Source organism: Ambystoma mexicanum, chromosome 13, assembly GCF_040938575.1.
Source record: "Ambystoma mexicanum isolate Mex_15411 chromosome 13, UKY_AmexF1_1, whole genome shotgun sequence".
Lineage (NCBI taxonomy): Eukaryota > Metazoa > Chordata > Amphibia > Caudata > Ambystomatidae > Ambystoma > Ambystoma mexicanum.
The window spans coordinates 521,210,930-521,231,577 of NC_090938.1; the positions used below are offsets into that span (position 1 = coordinate 521,210,930).

Here is a 20,648-nt window from a genome sequence, read left to right on the forward strand (position 1 = left end):
AGACAGCTTTCCTCGTGGCCATCACCTCTGCCAGGAGAGTAGGTGAGATCCAGGCCCTGTCCTCCAGGCGGCCTTATTTGACTTTCCACGAGACGAGGGTGGTGCTGCGGCCGCACCCCTCCTTCATGCCCAAGGTTCAGCCAGAATTTAATCTCAACAAACACTTGGTGTTACCTCTGTTTTTTCCGACACCTTTGTTGCTGGCTGAAAGGACTTTGCACTCGCTCGCTGGATGTGGCTCGAGCGCTGAAGTTTTATGTGGCCCGCACAAAGAGTTTCCGGAAGACTTTTCAACATTTTATTAACCTTGGTCCTGTGAACCATGGGAAGGCCTTGTCAAAGGCTTCCATCTCCAGGTGGCTCTCCGGCTGCATCACTCATTGTCACCGGTTGGCAAACCGACCGTTGCCTGGATGTCCGAGAGCCCATTCTACCAGAGCGATTTCTGTGACAATGGCGTTCTTGTCTGGTGTGCCCGTGCAGGGCTGCTACTTGGAGGTCTACACACACCTTCACGAAATTCTACTGTGTCGACAGGGATTCCTAAGAGCGGTCTGCCAAGCAGTGCTACGCAACCTGTTCGCTTGAAGGTGAGCCTGGTGATTAGGTAAGAGTAATTGCTTCTTTTGAGCCTTGCCACCCCCCCGTGGTTGTGTATGTACGTATTCTTTATTCATGAGCATGTGTATCCATGCCAGACCCCTTTATGGAGAAGGAACAAGTTACTTAATGGTCTGGCATGGATTCACATGTGAACCCTCCCTCCTGCCCCTCTGCGGCTCTTCTTGGTCATACTGCCACTTTACATGCTACCAAATTTGAAGATGGCTGCCAGAGTAGGGGCTTAGGGGAGAGGGCAGTCATTGGCTGGGGGCAGTATGACCCAGAGCTCAGTGATTGGTTTATAGCAAAAAGATAGTTTATAAACGAAAGTGAAACGGATTTTTCTTTTACCGAGGATTCCCAGCCTGACGAGAGGGAATATTCATGAGCATGTGAATCCATGCCAGACCCATGCTGGAGAACAGTTATAGGTAAGTAACTTGTTCCTTAGATACTAAGTTCAGATTTACAACAGAACATGAATTTCAAGAAAGACCACTAAATGCAGTAGGTTTTGTACGATCGGACCGAAAAACAAAAAGGTCTGACTGTACAAAATGTCCGAAAAATGCTACCACCAAAGGTTCGAACCTTTGGTGGTAGCATTGCAGGTAATTAAAAAATGACTGCGGGGGCTGCAAGGGTGTGCCCCGCAACACCCCGCCCACTATACTCTGTGGCATGGTGAGCAGGGTGTTGCGGGGGACACCCCCGCAGCACACCCGCAAAAATAAAAACGGGGGCTGCAGGGGTGTCCCCGCAACACCCCGCTCACTATACTAAACCCCTGCAGCCCCCGTAGTCTGTAAGTGTGTTCGCATGAGAAAGGTGCAAACTTTTGGTAGTTCGCACCTTTCTCATGCAAACATTCATTTTTAGTATACTGCATTGATACTAAGTGATCCGGCCGCGGCTGATTTTGCCACGGCCGGATCACTTAGTATCAATGCAGTATACTAAAAATGAATGCTACTTTACCTACAAGTGAAAAACTGTTGTGAACTTTAAATTTCGAAACCAAGCTTGAAGATTATTTCAGCACTGTCACAATTTCAGCATCTAAAGAATGCACAAGAGTGACAACAAACTTTAAAGAGACAAAGGATCTTGTGCTGAAATTAAGTCTTGGGAAGGGAGCCCTAAGGCTTGAACACTTTATTGACATGTGACTGTGATGCTTTTTGGTACTTGGAACTGTGTTACTTCGAACATGGAAGGGAACCCAGAGTACTGGTTAAACTAGATTATCCTCAACTCCAGAGAGGGAACTTTGAAACTTTTTGTTGGAACTACTTTATAGGGGATGGGAGCTAAAGCGAAGCTGAGAGCTGGAAGAGGCTCAGAACTTTATGTTGAACACTGTTTCTTTTTGGTTACTGACATTCAAACACATTGTGTATATTAGTTGTGAGGGCAAGATAGGTTTTGGACATATTCTTCAGTTGAACTCTTTGACTCACATTCCTTAGTTTTATTTACATAGGGAAAATCCACCTTTGCATAGAGCAAGTTAGGCCTTTTCCAACCTGACATTTAAGTTAATAAAAGTGTTTTATGTAAATATTGACTGTGTTGTCTGTGTCTCGTTTCATGATGCCTTCATAGATAGTGTCAAGAGTGGGATGCGGCTCAAACGATACAAGTTGGGGGACCCTAAGATTTGAGAAACTAAGTGCCAGAGCATCCAACCCCTCAGTAGACATTAAAGGCTCTGTCGGGTTTGATATCTGTAGTTGTAGGAATGAAACCATTACCACAGGATAAAGGAGATGGATACCTACTGACCTAATACTGATTCCACCCCCTGATACATACATAAGACTAGCACCCAAGTCAGGATTAGCATGGAGATTTGGGATCAATGTCTTAGTGGGTGGTAATAGACCCCGACTTTCACAGTGATGTTAAAGTTTTACTACAGAACCATGGAAAAGATCCATTTCAGATCCACCTAGGAGATGAGATTGCTCAAGGGGTACTTGAGAAAGCAGTGTTCCCCAAATTCAAAGATCAATCCGGTGAGGAAAGTTCGGACAGGGGGACTCAAGTCTTTGGGGAGGCTGACGAAACACCTGAACATCCTCCCAAAACTGTAACTAGAAAACAGGAAGAGCCCAAGACACTTCCTGACTTAGAAATGACCCCTTATTGCCTGAGTCATTCTCACAGGGCGTTTAGGCACAGGGTTGTGAGAAAGTGGAACCCTTCCTTTTTTATCTGGACTTAACCTTTTCGAGACCCAGTTGGTGGTTCCCAAGTGTCATAAGCCAGTGGTATTAGAGATATCCCATTCCCATCTGACGGGAGGTCATCTGGGGCATTTCAAAACTCAAGCACATATAGCAAATAAATTCTGTTGGCCTAGAATTTACGCTGACATTAAAAACCTATCTTCAAGCATGCACAGTCTGCCAGAAAACTAGCATACATATGCCTCCACCAGCTCCCTTAAATCCATTATTAATAATTGAGGTTCAATTTTCCAGGATTGGTATGGATATTGTGGGACCTGTGAGAAACCAGAAGGTGTCTCACCCGCTAATCCCCGGGGATCTGTCATCCAGGTGGCCAGGACATATGGCTTTTGGATCATGTTCCTGGGGGTGGACCAGTCCGGGAGGATCACCTGGATGGGGGTCTTCAGGGAGGGGAGTTGGAGTGGGACACTGGATAGTGAGACGCGGTATCCCCTTCCCTGTAACACCTTCTACCCATCCTACCAGGTAGGATACTTAGGAACTCAAACCCCCTGCTCCTCCTTTACGGACACAAACACTTCCCCACGGACAGCTCACTGTGAGATAATGCGTACTAACACCCGAGCCGTATACCTCATATGTCTCAACACAATGGTCAGGCAGAGTCAGGCAATTACTGATCATTACACACACCTGACTTTCATCAGACTTCCCCACACAGATAAAAGGCGGAACAGGAAAGCATACTCTGAGCAAGGCAAAACACACGAGGAAGCAACAGTTCCAAGATAGCAGTTTAATACGAGGAGAAAGACAGCAAGACCAGAGAGGGTTGCAAGGAGGGAAGTGCCCTTGACCTTTTCGGTGAAAAAATGCTACTTTCACAAGCCCTCGAGAATAGGAAACATAAGACCTGGAATTAAAGATGCAGAAACATGCATTGTGTGTTGGAGATACCCAGGGCTCTCCGGCGTCGATAGCCCAGGAGGGGAGGAGTGATTGCCACTGTGGTACTGTTCTTGGCTCCTACAACAAAGCGGCACCAGTAAAGTCAGCACAACCGTTGTCGGGAGACTGATAGCAGATTGGTCTGTTAGAACCAAGGTTGCAAGTGGCAACATTGTATCGAGAAATCTGAAGAGACTAGTGTGTGAAGCGTATGTAATGAGCAACACGAATATATTTGAACATCCATGGAGTGACTGAAATTTTGAAGCCAAGATAGATACCATATACAGAGTGGTCCGGCCCACTTGGGTTCTCATTCAAATTTCCCTGTTAGGTCTCCAACTGAGAGGTGGCAAATGTAAATTGTGGCATCAAAGTGGTCATTCAATTGGTCAAGCTAAACCCTGTGAACATTCGAAAGTCTTCGATAGCTAATACATACTGCAATTGGTCTGAGCCTGGCTGAGGGATACTAATTGTGGAAGATGAAGGATATGAGCCCTGCTGAGGGGGATCCGGGGTGAACCGTGAGTTACCCGAGAAAGAATATTCTCTGACCATTGGAGGAGGGTAACCAAAGTACCGATTGTGGTATAAAAAGGAATCTGAGTTCGTCTGAGGGGGATCCAGGGTGAAGAGTGAATCACCTGACTTGAGTGCTTGTAAGAGGAAAGGAACTTTTTGTTTGTTTTGGTACATCAGGCCCTCGGAATAAAGAAACTTTGATAACTTAAGAAACTTGGGCACAAAAGGCCCTAATGCTGGTAATGGAACTGTGTTCTCATGCCGAAGAAGCCCGAGAGTGCTATGCTTGAGTGAACCGCCTTGTCCCATGCTGAAAACGTAGGGAAGGGAGGCCAACGGCCTGAACATCCTGACATATTTTTGTGAACACGTCTTTCTTTTTGATGAACACTAACCCACACTATTTGTATTTAGAGGTAAGGATTGGCAATACTTTTTTTGTATAAACCCTTTTATTTTGACGAGACTCCACTAGGACTGCATTATTATTATTTGATTGTCATAGCTTGCTCCTATCTGTAGATTTAGGATTAGATATGCGTTTATCACACCCTTGTTAAAGTTCAATGAACGCCCTTGAATTGTGGTCACTTGTGTCTGTCTTGCTAGTGATACCATGCCTTCCTTACATATGGTGTTAGGCGTGGGATGTGACTCAATTGAACCAAATTGGGGAACCCTACAATTCCAGAAGCTTAGTCATGGAGCCTCAGACCCCTCTGTTGTCACAAAAGAATCCATAGGCTTTGATATCTGTAGCAGCAGGTAGGCTGCTATTCCTCCTGGGAGAAGAGGAATGAGTCCCACAGGCTTAGTTTTGATACGCCCTCTTAGACCCAAAATCTGGCCTGGGTGGGAAGTTCGGTATAGAGTTTCTAGCACCGGGGTATCCCGAAGGTTCTCTTACAGAACATCGTGGTGACGAAATAGCACAATGAATTCTTGAAAAAGCTTAATTTACTCATTTTAAAGAGGGTAAACTAGACAAAACAGAGAGAGGTACCTTGGGCTTTGGGGAAGTTGATAAACTATCTACCACTCAAGAGAAAAGGGAAGAAGTGCTTACCATCTTGCCCGACCTGGCGTGCAGTGAAATGACCAAGCTCTCGCTGAGCTTTCTTACAAGCAAGTCCTGAAGGAGAGGGAGTAGAGAAGGGAAGTCCTTTTTTCTTCTTAAAGCAAGGATTGCTATTTAGAAAAGAAACATCCACAGAAGGCCTAAGTAAAACTCAGTTAGTAATCCCCAAATATCCACCGTAAGATCATACTATAGATTGCAAATTCCTATCTGACTGAGGGACACTTGGGACAATCCAAGACCCAGTGGGAAGTTTTATTGGCCAGGTATCCATGCTGATATTAAAACCTTTTTTCAGACATGTGCAATATGTCAGAAAAGCAGTACACACATCCATTTGCCTGCCCCTCTGAATCCTTTACCAATAATTGAAATCCGTTGTTCTCTATATTTGGGATGAACATCATTGTACCTTTAGAAACATCTAGACTGGTTATCAAATATATCCTCGTGATTGTTAACTATGCGACCAAATACCCCCATGCATTCCCTAGTTGGTAGATAAGGGAGGGAAGGACTGGTACCGTATGATACCCATGGCACTATTTGCAGTAAGGAAAACCCTTCGGGCATCCCCTCTATACTCTCCTTTTGAACTCCTTTATGATAGGGAGCCTAGAGATGTCCTGGTCATGCTCCAGGAGACCTGGGAAGAAAGAGAAGAGGCGCCCATTCCCCTTTTGCAAACTGCTACCAGGTTGGGAGAGCATATGAGACTTGTTTGAGATCTAGTTTATACCCATATGGAAAAGGCCCAAATCCAACAAAAGTCCACCTATGTCAAAAAGGTAAACTTAAGATCATTTTCCGTAGGACAAAAAGTATTGGTCCTTTTGCATATCTCGGAAAACAAACTTGTCTCTAAGTGGCACGGGCCGTATGAGATACTGGAACGAACAGGAACCTGTACCTATACGGTAGCTCAATCTGACAGGAAACAAAAGATGTATCTATATCACGTAAATCTCTTAAGCAAGTCTTTAGTGGCAGTAAGAAGCTAGCAGAAAAAAAAACACTATGTGCTTGTGCTAAAATGTGGGGGTTAGATGGGAAGGTAGTTTATCCGTTGACTTTACGGCTCTTACACTACCTAACTTTAACCGATTGCTGAAAATACATATGATATCAATCAACGGTGAACAGACCTGGCGCGATTTAGCAGCAAAAAGTAGTAGTGCCTTCTATACCAATGCGCAAACTATCACCCCCCACCCCCATGGGAGCCTATGTGCAGGAGTTTCCCAATCTGAAAAAAGTAAGGAATACATTTGGCTGAAATTTAATGTGGTAGAGGCTTGGCAGAGAATTGGTGCAACTAGAATGGGAATCCCTGAAAAGAACCGCACATGCTGCTTCTGCCGGATTGGTACCATTGAGTCTGCTAAACACCTACTCTGCTGTTGCTGGGCTTTTAAGTTGGACAGAAGGCGGGCACTGTTGGTGATGGGTAGATACCTACTGACCAATGAAGAACTCTGTCGGCATTTACTGTATGGCAATGATATCTTCCTGATATATCACCTAACTGGCCTGTGAAGGAAAATTAAGGCGTCTCTAGACTATCAGATGGGGAACTTGAGTTGCACTTAGTAATGGTTGTTGCAAACTGTCTAGCCTGATTCATTTGAGTTAACCTGGTGCCGATTATATTTTGGAAGGCGGTATCGGGTCAGACAAAAGGGTCCAAAGGAAGGGATCAGGACTGTCTGGGCTACAATATTGTTTGTTACTGTGATTTAGATGGATCTTTATAAAAATCCTTCAAGTTGGACTGTATTATAATTCATATTTTTAAAAAATTATACCATGAAGAAAATTGCACTGTTTTGCAAGTGTTTCTATTTCTGTATCTGTTTAAAGAAGAGGTAAACTTTAATACTACAGCCACACAAGGAATGGTTCTTACGTCTAGGAATAAATATATTTCCTGTTTGTATGTCACTTGAAGAATTTGCATGTGCGCGTAGTCTGGACCAAAGTGCAAAAGAGCATGCAGTGTTACATCCCTTAACACTTCCCTTATTTTACTTACAGGGGTACTGTGACTTGCTCACTATTGGGTCATTCAGAACAATTATTCTTTGAAGACTATCAGTATGTGGATTGCAGAAGCAACAGCACGGTTCCTCGCCTCTTATACGGTCACCCACCCTGATGTGATATAAAGGACCATGCAGTGTAATTTTGTATTGCTGGAGAGACAGGCTGTGTCTCCTGAAAGTTTGCCTTTTTTCTAATGCACATGCAGAAAATGAATTTTTGATCTAATTATCGTTCAATCCCCAGCAAATCTTTCGGGCTCTGATGTGGTTACAACTGTTCTTTTCATATTTTTATGTTAGAATGACAAGCATTTGCAGTTTTAGCTTGTCCTTAACTCGTTTTGCACTAGTTGTGTATTTTAGTAACGGTATGCAGTGTTCTTAAATCGGTATTGCTGAGCTTTCACCACCCATTTTTTAAGTGTACTTTTGCTTTTGTGTGCTTATTGCTAGAAAGCCCTTATGGAAGATATTCTGCTATTCAGTGAAGTATTACTCTGTTTTCAAGAGCCCTAACACAGCTACCACAATGAACGGCAAGAGGGGTGTGCAAAATCTTTTTTATTTTTATTTTTTAAAATTTGTGTTTAAACATCGACTGGTGTGACCAAAAAGAAGTGTGCTGCAAACAGTCTGCACAATATGGTAACACTGCTGTATAGGTTGCCCCCAGCCATGCTGGGATTCCTCTTTTGCTTCCATTCTAGCATCTGCTCCTTGCCGCAACTTATGTGGAGTAAAACTGCTTTTGCCCTGTAAAGGAAGAAGAAAAATCAATTTTCTGTCCTCAAGCTGTGACTGCACTATCACCTGTGCCCGCCGTATAATGGCTAATAATATGAAGAAAGGTAATTGTATTAAAACAAACTAAGATTGCCATCTACTAGTAGACATGCAAGCTGTTTACACTATGATTGATCGTTGATCATGGCCCTTCCTTTTTTTTTAAATCCAGACCAAATTCTTTTTTAGGTCAGTTTCTAATTTGCGCCTTCAGATATAATCCCCACTTTGGATACATAAATTAATCCAGAGTCTTTTTCACAAAGTTTGCATGCTAAAATGAGAAACTTATATTTTTGCACAATTCCTTGGGGAGTGGGGTATGTAAATTGCAACAGTGAGTCTGATTTGTCATTTTTTTCTTTTTCTATTCTTGGTGCACTTTGATTTTATATTTTAATGTGATTCGTCTGATTTATTTCAGATATAGGTTCTGTTGTGTACTGTAACTTAGTTCGAAAACTCAGAAATGCACCACCAGTTGTTGGCCACGTCCAATGATTGTTACGGCAAAAGCATGGCATGGAATATTTTATTGCACTATCCCATTGAAGATTGCCAGCTGTAGCATGGAAAGGCAACGTGGACAGATACACATGATTAACTAGGAGCATAGTTCTGTCGCTTATCAGTGCGGCATAGGAAAAAGTCTAGAATGTTTCTTTGATCTTTTTTGGAATTGTACATAGAAAAAATCAGGGAAGCCGTAAAAGGTATTCCTTGTCACTTGCAATTTTATCTTACTTTGTCATCGGTGTCGAATCCCAATCAAAATTAAGGTAATGGTATTTACCCTCTGAAGTAATGTATACTACTGCAGTTACCTTATTTAAAAAAGAATGTTTTAATTGTACCCTCTGTGTTAGATGCTATCCCGATATTAGCCATGCACTGTGTTCGAATTGCAAATCTTCACCTACTTTAGGATTGCAACTTTGTGTTGTATAGCATCCCTTAACCCTTCACTTTGCTCACTCACTTAAAGGGAATATTTGAAGGCAATCTGATACACAGCGTTTAAAAGATGAAGCCTTTTTTTGCAGTCATGAATGTACTTATGCATTCTCGAGTAGTATTTTAAGTCGTATGTGAAGTGAAAATTCTATCCAATCTGCTTTACCAGTCTTCCATTTATTTGTTTTATGTATGAACATCATACGTTAGGTCTCTCCATATGGAACATTTGAGTATTTTAAGACAATATCACATTGGGATTTATCGTTCTCTATTTATCAGTGTTGGGCATTGTCAAATGAAATTGCATTTCCATGGTACAAGAACAATTTCTCCTTCACAGTGAGACGCATTACGTCTGAGATCTGTTGCATGATTATGCAATATCTTTTGAAATCACTCCCACATTTTCCATTAATGGGCTGGTTTATACTGCAGTGGTAATACAGAATTGAATCTTCTTGCGTTTGGCTTTGATAGATAATTGAGTGCTTCAATACAGTTGTGTGTAAAGAAAATGAATTGAAATGTATTTTCTTTGCTGTATCAAAGAATTTGTCAGAAAACATTTCACTAAATAAAAAAGAAAAAGTCACTGTTTCATTTTGTGGGCAAGTGATTAAATGCTGCTGGACCTTTCATTGTCTAGAATTGGATCTTTCATAGAGTTGCATGCCTTGAAAACTTCCCCATCGACAACCTGGGAACCCTCTGTATGCCTTTAACCATAGAAATTTCCAGCAAGTAAAGTCTTAGTCTATCCATCTCCTTTAGGCTGTAATGCCAGTCTCCTTTTCTAAAACAAACATCTGCCATGTCACGGCCTGAAATGGGATCTATGCTCTGTATTTGTATTTTATGTTTATTGGAATGTTCTAGCTCTTTCGCCAAAGCACTTTACTCAGTTAGACAGCAGAACAATAATTAAGCAATGAATGGATAATAATTAAGATTAAGAGTTAGAAAGGAGAAGAAATTAGCATTTAGACGGCCTCGAAGGATGTGGTAAATATAAGAGTAGCAGACAGTGAGAGGAGCGAATTCCAGTGAAGAGGTGCGAGTAGCGAAAATGGGCAGCAGTGAAAGGGGGCTTAGGAGCAGCAAGGCATGTCACATAGCAATTTGCTATGCAGTTATGCAGGTTTGCTAATTAAATTGACATGTGTGTAGCAAAGCTAGCTATTTAAGTTAACCTTTTCAATTAAAGCACAGCTGACCCTGCATTCTTTTCTTGCCCCGGTCTCTCTCCACCCTCTTATTTCTATTCACTGCGCGTTCACTGCAATTTCAGAGGGGCTAATGGAGAGAGAGTGCAGCAGTAACCCTCTCCTCCAATCTTTTGTGCCAAAGGCCTGTGTGGAAGTGTTGGGTAAGATTTGTTTTTTCTTTTTCAAATAATTGTTAACTAGACTTAATTGTGGTGATACTTTTATTAAGCTAACTATATCATGTCTGGCAAAGACCAGTATGTGCCAACTTTTTCTTCTTTCTTTCCAGAACAGTCATGTAATTTTATTCCTAAAAATGTAAGTTGTTACATAATGCGTAATTACAGTATTGCTAGTGTAAAACACTTTTGTATCCAAGCTTTACATTAAGATTTAGGTTAGTACATCTAAATCTTATAGTTTCAATCATCAAAATGTACACGATCACACCACCAAATGCTTTGGTGGAATACTATGTCTGTGCCATGTTTGTTGCATACATCTGTGCAACTGGTGCTCAACCCATCAGCTGATCACATACTTGTTGACATTCTAACTTCATCATGTTGCTTGATACCAGCTACCCTGAAGGTGAGATGACCGAAAACTGCAATATTCCACCTAATTTTGCCAGGTTTCTGCCTGCTACGCTATCCACCCTGATTAGTCTCTTACTTTCTTTCCTCTTGCAAAATGAATGCACAAAGCTAACTACGTGTTTATGCAAAGTAGTTGTCAATAGTTCCATCTACTCTGTACTACAGATCTGCTGAAATACCACACACAATAGTTAGCCTCCAGAGCTCGCTTTGCTCTATGATTATGATTGCATTATATATTCGCACCTGCGTTAGAGTGCTGGCCAAACTGTTTTCAGAACCTTTTCATCATATCTATTTATTTGTGTCCATTCATGCAGCTAACCTTTTACATTTTACAGACACTCATCCAGGGTTTGCAAAGTCTACTCACCCACTCGAGTAGATTTTATGAAGGGCAAGTACCATTTACTGGGGATGTCTGAATCTTGTATTTAACATTTACTTTGTTTGCAATACATGTCAAATAAAGGTTTCACTGTGAATGGTTGCCTCTGAGTGGCAGCAGTGTGGCAAACATAAAGTGGGTTTGTGGTGACGTGCACCATTTTCAGAAAACTGATTTACATTTTTTGTCATCCATTGCCATGGGCCATGGCACCTTGTCTCTTAGGTCGATTAGATCGACTAAGTTAAGGGACCTGCAGGTCTAGCAGAATTTTAAAGAATTTGCCAGGCTTTACTCATCTCACTAATGTCTTACTTCAGCAGTAGACAAAAATGCTATATTGATGCTCATTTTATGTTTTGGGTGCAAATCTGTTGGCATTATAAATATTAATACAACATTGCTAATCAAATGGGTTGGTTTGCTAATCGGGAACATTTTAATTGGCAAACTCTGTGAATCCATTTTTTAAAACTAACTTATGGCTTGAACAGTCGGGCAAAAGCTAGATTGGGAACGAAAAGGGCGGAAAGGGGAGTAGAAAGAAACTAGAGAAGAAAGATGAGAAGGAGCAAGACTAGGAAGACATTTCAAAGCAATAGCGAAGAAATGGAATGAGGCAAGATTCAAAGGGTAGAATCGAAGCAGATAACAGTGAGAAAGAAATAGGTGTCAACAACCTCCCCCAGAAAGAGCACTTTCTGAAGAAAGGACCCACAGTAACAGCAACAAGTATACTGTTCTTACTGGTCACAGAAGAAAACGGCAGTGAAAAGAAAACCACATTTGATGGTGAACATTCCATTAACGAAGACATCTACTGCCAATGACCAGTGGAAGCTCTGTCAGCGAAAACAGTGAACATCGTAGGCTGCCGCAGCATGCCCCTTGGCAACGGGAGAATGGTTAATGAAGGCCAAACTCCATGACTATGGAGATGAACCACCCATTGATGAGGGTACCCTTATCATGCTGAACATCCCTTGGCTCCAGAAGTTGAGACTTTGCCCAAGGAGGGCAAGAAATGGGATGACTGTCCTGTATGCACAAGAATAGACTCCGTCAATACCTCACTCCTTCAGATGATTTTGCATCCTTGCAGCTAAGGATTTCCAGAGCATTAGACCTCTTCAACCTGCAGGCTCCTGAATAGGAAACAGGAAAGCAATTGATGCTCTATGAGCGTAGTGTGCACCAGCAATGGGTGGTGACCACTATTCCGACACTGTATGATGTATGGGAAGCAGGAAACTATATTATTCAAGTACCTTTTCATTGTTTCCCCTGGCTCCTTCTCGGTCTGATGAAAAATTACAAGACCCAGACTCTGCACCCTAAATTGACTCCCCAATCTAGACTGGCTGAGGTTGCTGATCTATGTCCTGAAGGCTCTACCTTGACTGGGCAGACTCACTAGAAAATGTATCACCTCTAATATATGGGCTGAAACGGGAGGAATATCCCCCCCCCCCTGCACCATAGCACCAGGCTTGCCAAGCAGAACTATAACTCTGAACTGTGTAAGGGGCCCATGATACACTGATAAGCTCTGGAGCTTCCTCTGAAAGTCCTGGCAAACACCATCTGTGCCTGAAACTCTGCAAGCTAACAGTGTTAGTCTGGTCTTGCACCAGCGTGTGTTGGGCTCCCGACAGATCTGCTAGGAGATCCGCACTGTGAGAAATCCTCTGGGGAAATTCGAAGAAAGTTCCATCAGAACAGGAAACCAGGCTTGCGATTTCCATTCTAGTGTCACTATCACCAACTGTGCTTTGTCTCTGCATACCTTTGCTAGTGCCCCCACCAGCATCGCAAAAGGGGAAATGCATAATGGACCTCACCCCCTATCCCCCAGCTGTGAAGAAAGGCATTTGTCCCTAGAGCCTCTCGGTCTAGTCTCCATCTGAAGTACTTTGTTAGCTGGGTGTTCAGCCTCGAGGCAAATGGGTCCATATGGAAAGGGCACCACCTCTGTTGTAACTTCTGAAAGACTGACTTGTGTAGCTTCCAGTCACTCGAGTCTAGTAAATATCGGGAGTTCCAGTCTGCTACTGAATTCTGAGCTCCCGGATGATACTCCGCCATGACTGATTTCTCTAGGCCGAAATGCCAGAAGTCCTTTGCTAGTTCTGCTAGCATTTTCAATTTCGTGCCCCATAGTTTATTTATGTATCTTACTGCAGAGATGTTGTCCATCCGCAGCAGAATACAGCACTGCGCTTTGTCTCTGACAAACACTTTCACAGCGAAAGAGCCCACCATAAGCTCTAGGCAGTTGATATGAAGCTCTACCTCCTCTTGAGACCATTTTCCCGCTGTTTCCGTTTGCCCGCATCTGGCTCCCCAGCCTGATCTGCTGGCGTCTGATTCTACGATGAGCTCTGGAACGTCTCGGAAGATGGCTCTGCCATTCCATGCCACAGTATTGTGGAGCCACCATAGAAGCTCTTTCTTGCTGTCCTCGTACAGTGGTACTAGTTGATGGTATCTCCAGCCTTTCTGTAGGTATTTGATCTTGAGCCGCTGTAGGGCTTGATAGTGTAGGGGCTGGGGAAAGATCGCTTGGATATAAGCTACTAGTAGGCCCACTACCCTGGCTAGATTCTGAAGCGATATAACTGGATACTTGAGAGCTGCTCTCAGATCCTTCTTTATGGATCTCATCTTGGGCACTGGTAGCTCTAGGTTTGCCTTCATTGTATTTATTGTGAAGCCTAAGCATTCTGCTCTCCTGCTCGGGTCAGGGCAGTTTCTCCTTGTTGACCAAGAATCCCAGTCCTGCTATTATTGATATTGCCCAGTGAACCCGTTTCTGCAACCTTTCTTTGTCTCCTGCCATGAATAGGATGTTGTCCAAATGGATGATCATCCAGATCCCCTGATCTCGCAGCGTGGCTGCTAAAGGTCTCATGAGCTTGGTGAAGGCCCACATTGCTGAGGCTAGGCTGAAGGGAAGACTCATGAACTACCATATCTCCGTCCTCAAAACGAACCTCAAGAAGGTACGGTATTCTGCTGCTACTGAACCTGTGTATCCAACACACTAGGCCCTTTAAGACGAGGCAGCAATACTTTGAGATAGATGGGAATGCAGAATATACTCATACATCAATAATCAGACTGACTCAGGAAGTTGGCAAGTAAGTGTTATAAAATCAATTGTGTAAAACGGAGTACAGCGAACATCAACTTGATCTCACTCAGCGAGTTTCATAAAAAAAGCAGGTCATATAGCAAAAACTCATCATCATTGACATGGCAAACTACAAAAACCTACTTGGGAAAGTGATTGGCTTAAAGGGAACATCTAGTTATACGTACCATACTTGTCTGGGAAAGTGATTGGGTCTCTAACATCAGGTGGGGCAACTAAGCCCTCCTCTAGTGAAAGTCACTACGAACGTCATCAAATACACAACGTCCCATTGGTTATACAAATGATAGGGCTCTTTATATGTGTCCCTCTATAATTGTTTGTCACCCTTGTACCCCTATGCAATATTCCACACACGCTAGCAGCACGCAGGCTGGCATCCAGGTGCTGGTGGGCTGGTCATGACCATAGCTTCCCAACAATTAGCCTGCCATCTATCATCACTCTTGCAGTCTGCCAATCAATTAGCCCTTTGAACATTGGCTTTGGAAATGTTCTCTGTGTCTGAGTATAAGAGGGAGTATAGGCATACTTGTCTCTTGGTTTCGATACAGCTCAACTCACTATCTATTTTCATCCGACCATGTTACTGTAGACCATGTTTCAGAGTCTTTCTGTATTTAAAATACTATAAAATGATGAACCTCTGATGTCTTTAATGTTCTCGCTCCTCAACTCAAACAGAGGTTTGTTCTTTTCACACGTTTTGTAGCTACTGCATGAACATTCAAGCACACGGTGGCCTTGACTTCCTGGTACTGGATCAGCCAAGCCTTTCTCAAATTCGCCTCTGTTATTAAGTTTTGGTTTTTAACTGCACCACACTGAAAAAGCCATTCTATTTACTGGGTCCAGCTCTGCTAAAGTGTGTTGTGGAATCATCCATAGTCCATACATTCCTATGCATATATGTTGGCACATCACTACAATCTATTCACTAAGTAGCCAGCCTTTAAGAATACTTTGTCTGCTTGCGTTTACTGCATCTGTATAATTGTTTCTGTAGCGTGAGCATCTTCATCCTGAGCCCAAATAAATTGTTGCTCATCTTTAACACTTTCTCCTTGGAACCTATAGAATGCTTATGGTCTTCAGCCTCTTTTCTGGATGCGTCAGCTCTGCTTTGCACAATGTCATCAGTCTTCTCTTTTGCTCACTTTTCACACTTCCTCCGGGATTTCATTCGACTGGCCATCATATTGTCGTGAGTGCATATATGGCTTTCTTAATTGGGTACCTTGCTTCCAGGATTATTTTTGATATATGTATTTTCACTGGTACTGCACGTGTCTCACACTCGGGCTCCCAACATATAGGCAGCATGGGGGTGGAGCTTGGAGTGGGGGTACTTAGCGCCACCTCTACACTCCCCCCTCTGGGCGATTCATCGACCACTCTCTCATCAGTCTTCACATCTAGACATCCTCATCTTAAAAAATGCTTCTTTGGGACCCGTATCTCTAGGACTCCCTTCAGGCATCCAGCTGATTTCACATGCTCATCCTCGTTCCAGCACATAAGCATTCATTGTCCATTTGGACTGCAGTAGATCCATCTCCCCACATACTACTTGTGATTCTTTGGGTATAGGAACTTCATTCCCTTAGGTGCATGGATGCTGGCCTTCACGTGGTCTCTAATCTCTTCATCTGTCAGCTCTTTAGTTTTCCATCCTGATCCGACATCAATCATGATCTTCATTCCTACTGCCTTTTTTGCAGTCTTCTTACATTGTGAGATTATTATCCTGATCACACAGAATCCAAGCAAAACCATCTCTATCAGGGCTCCAAGGAACTTGAACATGTCTGCCATCCATTGTGGAACCCATCAGAAGACTGATCCAAACCAACTGTCATCAGCAATATCCTCACTTCGTCTATCATCTAGACGTGTAATTTCGTCAGCAACGTTATGGCCTCTGTCAAGGTGCCATTCACATCACCATGAGACGTATGAATGTGCAACATGATTCTCCAATTTGGCACACACGCCACCATCTATAGCTGTAATCATGTCCAGGACATATCGATTCTGTAGAGTCATTAGTCGTATGGCTCTCAGCTCCTCCTTGATAGCATTGAATCCTTTTATGGTAGTATTAATCGTCTGTAACAATTCCCATCTGGTTATCTCTAACCACTTGGTATTTGCTGCTGTCTGGATCCTTGGCATGATGATTATCGTGAATATCAATGAGGTCTGACTGAATAATCTGTGTTCATATGGAATGGAATCTAAAATTTCTATTGACTTGGCTGAGAAATTGTTCTCTCTTTATTCGATTTATCATCTCAGCAGATCTCTTCTTCCTCAGGTGATTATCTGCTTTTGGAAAGTCACCAATGTTCAAGTCACTCTTAGGAATCACCAACGCTGGAACATGGACGTTCACTATAGAAAACCATCCTCCCCAATCTTCCTCCCCAATCTGTGGGCAGCTTCATGTAAGCTCTCGATCCACAGGCCCAGTAGTGATCCATTATCGCTCCTGTTCCGATGCTCATTCCTGGCACGTCAAAGACTCCACCATTGTTTCTGAAACACAGCTTTGCACTGTCCAGGGGCACAACTATAAAGGCCCTCCTTTGTCTTCAACCATGTCAGTAGTTTAGCAAGTCTTCGCCATAAAGGTTTGCATCAATTTTCCACAATGTCAATGGCTGGTTTATAACAGCCAATTACTACCCACACTCTGCAGATGACCACCCTTTCCTCCCATCCATCTGGAGAAAGTACTGATCCTCAAATCTGCATTTGGACTCTGCCCTTCAATCTTTGAATTTCTTCTGCAGAGTTTCCTGGACTTTCAAGTCTTCAGTTTACTTCCAATCTGATTCCAGCTCCTTTCATTCCAGGTTGTTCATATCTTATTACATGATTTCTAGTGTGGGCTCTTGCCGTTGTTTTTCGTGTCTTGAACATAAGCATCTTCGTCTGGAGCTGACCATTCTGTTGCCCTTACCAAAGATGCTGTTCAGCCCATGAACTGACCTCTTGCATGGCAGAGTGCAATATGAGATAGGCAATGTGCTGTCTGAACATCTATTTCAATGGCTATGAATATTTTAGACTTTCCCATAGTATAAGGCAGTAGTGCACATACATAGCATTCCTCCTCTGAGGTCCTCCTCTGAGGTTCTCCTCCCCACCTCTTTCATGTGCTGATACCACATGTTATTCCCCAAAAGTGCTGTGCTGTCTAAGTAATCATTCAATTCATGATCATCCTCCCTTGCACTTCTCTTAGGTCTCTTTCTTGCCTCGTGAGCTTTTATGATAATCTCATGAAGTATGTCCGCATAGTTCCATCTTAATGGAGGAACCATAGGGCTACTCATCAGTGAAATCAGTGTCTCTGCATGAGCTACTGGTGCAGGGATAATCACATAAGGCCTTGGTTTTCGAAAGATTGATATATCTGTACCTTCCTTCTGCATAGGAAGATATACAGGAACGACTGCTCTCTTTGGACCAACATAATAAACGGTGTGATTCGTGAGAACCAGTAGAATGACAATAAATATAATACATGTGTAAATTGCATCCATCCCCAGCAACAGTGGCTTCTTGCACTTCTTTCATTGTTTGCTACATTATTATTATTGCTATCAATATTACCCATTATTGCCTGTGATTACTTTTAAGGAAGGAAAAAACAATTTTAATCAGGCAATCTCATGAAGTATTCTGGCAGCTGTTGATCCACAAGTTCCACAAGCAGCTGGCTGATTTCAGGACGATTAATAGGATTTCTTACAAACACAAAGTCTTTTCGCCAAACCAAATGAGGATGCGCTTCCAGCAAATAGTAAAAGATCAAAGCCAGTAAATTGTGAATGTCATCACTCGATAAAACCATTCATGCGTTCAAAAAGATGCGTCGGGCAGTAGACGAATCTGCTTGCGAATCTCATGTATCAGCCAATGTATTGCAGGTCAATTCCTGGGATCCGTCAGAAATACACGTGTACTGGTCTTTAGTCCAACAAGATAAGGATGCTCATGGAGCAGAAAATAAAGGATCATTCCAAGTAGTTTGTGAGTGTCTTCATCAGGTAGGACCATCTGTAATTTCTGTACAGAACTCATGCAGCTAGAGAATCTGCTCAATTATTGCTGAGAACAGTCTCCTCACGATTCGACCATTTTTAGGATCTTGCAGAAACAGGTGAACGTTAGTAGTTCTCCCAACCAGCGCAGGATGTGTACGAAGAATGAAGAGGAAAACAGCATAAATGATCCGATGAATGTTGCCATTAGACACCACCATGGGCGATCTCCAAAAAGAAACTCAGTAAGAGGAAATCGGGAAACTGCTCCCTCTTCCAGTCATCAAAGATGAACTGGAGGTCTGGCATTTCTTTTTCCTTCAAGACTTAAATATGTCTCAGTCCAGTGTTAGCAAACTCCTGTGGCTCAAGAACAATATCTTTTTCACTCCTTACTCAGTAGCTACAAAAAGTGTCTCGGAAGAACAACGGTCCATGTGCGCCCTTTCCCTCTGTCTACTTGACAGTCTCTGCGCCCTTCTTCCTTGTCATCGATCTAGTCTGCACCTGCTGAACTTCTCAGTGGCTTGCTTCTGGATGGGGTGGGGGTGTGTTGGCTTCTCCGGCATAGACTTCTGCGTCTCCCTGGTGTAACCAAACCTGTCCTCCTAGGACCCTTTTACTACTGATAGGGTAACGTCCTCCACTATGAAAGGACTGTTAAATCTGGGCGTGTGCCATTTGCGGGTTAAGTTCTTAATCAGAACCTTATCTCCAGGAAAGTTTTGGCAATAGTAGTTCCTTAGATCTGGTTGCTGTATGGTCTTCATCTGTGTTCTGAGACCGGCACCCCGTCAGCTTGCCTTGATCTGAAATGACAGAGATACTTGCATGTTAAGTAAGCACGTAGCTCATCTCCTAACAATTCTGCTGTTGGTTGGGCATCACTTCTAGTCCTTGATGGAGGAGTGAGAGGCATTCTCATTCACCTCCCCATTACTAGTTCATGGGACGTGAGGTGATGGTCAGAGCCTGGTTGATTGTTCAATGTATATAAGGCAAGGGGCAGGCAAAGCAACCATCCTTTTTTCAACGTTAGCTTCAGCTTGGCTATCCGTTCCTTGAGCAGACCATTGAGTCTCTCGCATATCCTGTTCACTTGCGGGTGATAAGCAGAAGAAAACGATGTTTTATGCTGAGCAATAAACTTATTTGCTTAAAAACTTCATTCACAAAATGTGGGCCATTATCTGATCTCAATACCTCACATATTCCCCATCTAGGAAATACTTCTCTGACTAAAAATACTTCTCGGACTAAAATGTTCGCAGCGCAATTGGTGTCAGGGGGTGTGCACGGACCAGCCTCGAACCACCTGGAGAAGGGGCACACCATCACTATCATATACCTATATCCATTACAGATCTGCAGCATATCAACATAATCAATATGTAAATGCTGAAAAGGACCATTAGGTTGAGGGATAACTCCTCTAACTGTTCTCGATGTGTGCCCAGCAGTAAACCTTTGACATACAGTGCAATTTACTACATAAAAAGCAACGTGTTCTAATAACATCGGTACAAACCAGTCCTCCACAATAGTTGCTGCGAGGCTTTCCCTAGTGACATGCGCAGGGTAGTGTAGCTGTTCCAACGCCACCCTTTAATAAAGCTACAGGCATCACTGGTTTACCAGCTCTGTCCTGTTGCCACAATGCCTCGGAAGGGGACATACAACACCCCCTCCGCGTACGCAGGTCTTTCTCATCCTGTGGTGCTCCACCTTGGACTTCCTTCAATTGTGTTTTCGATAAATGGTTAAAGCTTTCATTCACAATCATCATCCCCACCATTCTCTCTTTCACATCAGACGTATCAAAGCTTGTTATATCAGGTGAATATGCAGCTCTTTTTGCCTCTTCGTCTGCGGCTTGATTTCCATGTGAAATATCTGTTCTCTTAGTGTGCACTGCGCACTTAAATACTGCAATGGCTACTGGGCATATTAGTGCTTCAATTAGTCTGTCCAAAAAGGTGGCATGCTGCACTGGATTGCTGTCCGCTCGGAGGTAGCCCCTCCTTTTCCAATGTGCTAGCCCTGCATTTACTGTTGACGTCACGTAGGCGGAGTCACTGTACACCATTCCTTCCTGGATTGCGTGTTTCTCGAGTAT

General features: G+C 43.1%; 1 protein-coding gene across 1 annotated transcript in view; it reads left to right on the plus strand.

The window, feature by feature from the left end:
- The window catches only part of TMEM106A (transmembrane protein 106A), a 254,513-nt gene extending 246,868 nt beyond the window's left edge, over nt 1-7,645 (plus strand). Inside the window, exon 8 of the mRNA XM_069634207.1 lies at nt 7,387-7,645. Within this exon, the coding sequence (XP_069490308.1) occupies nt 7,387-7,507 (121 nt within the window). The 3' untranslated portion in view covers nt 7,508-7,645. The remainder of the gene's footprint in view (nt 1-7,386) is intronic.
- Nucleotides 7,646-20,648: the final 13,003 nt, after the last annotated feature.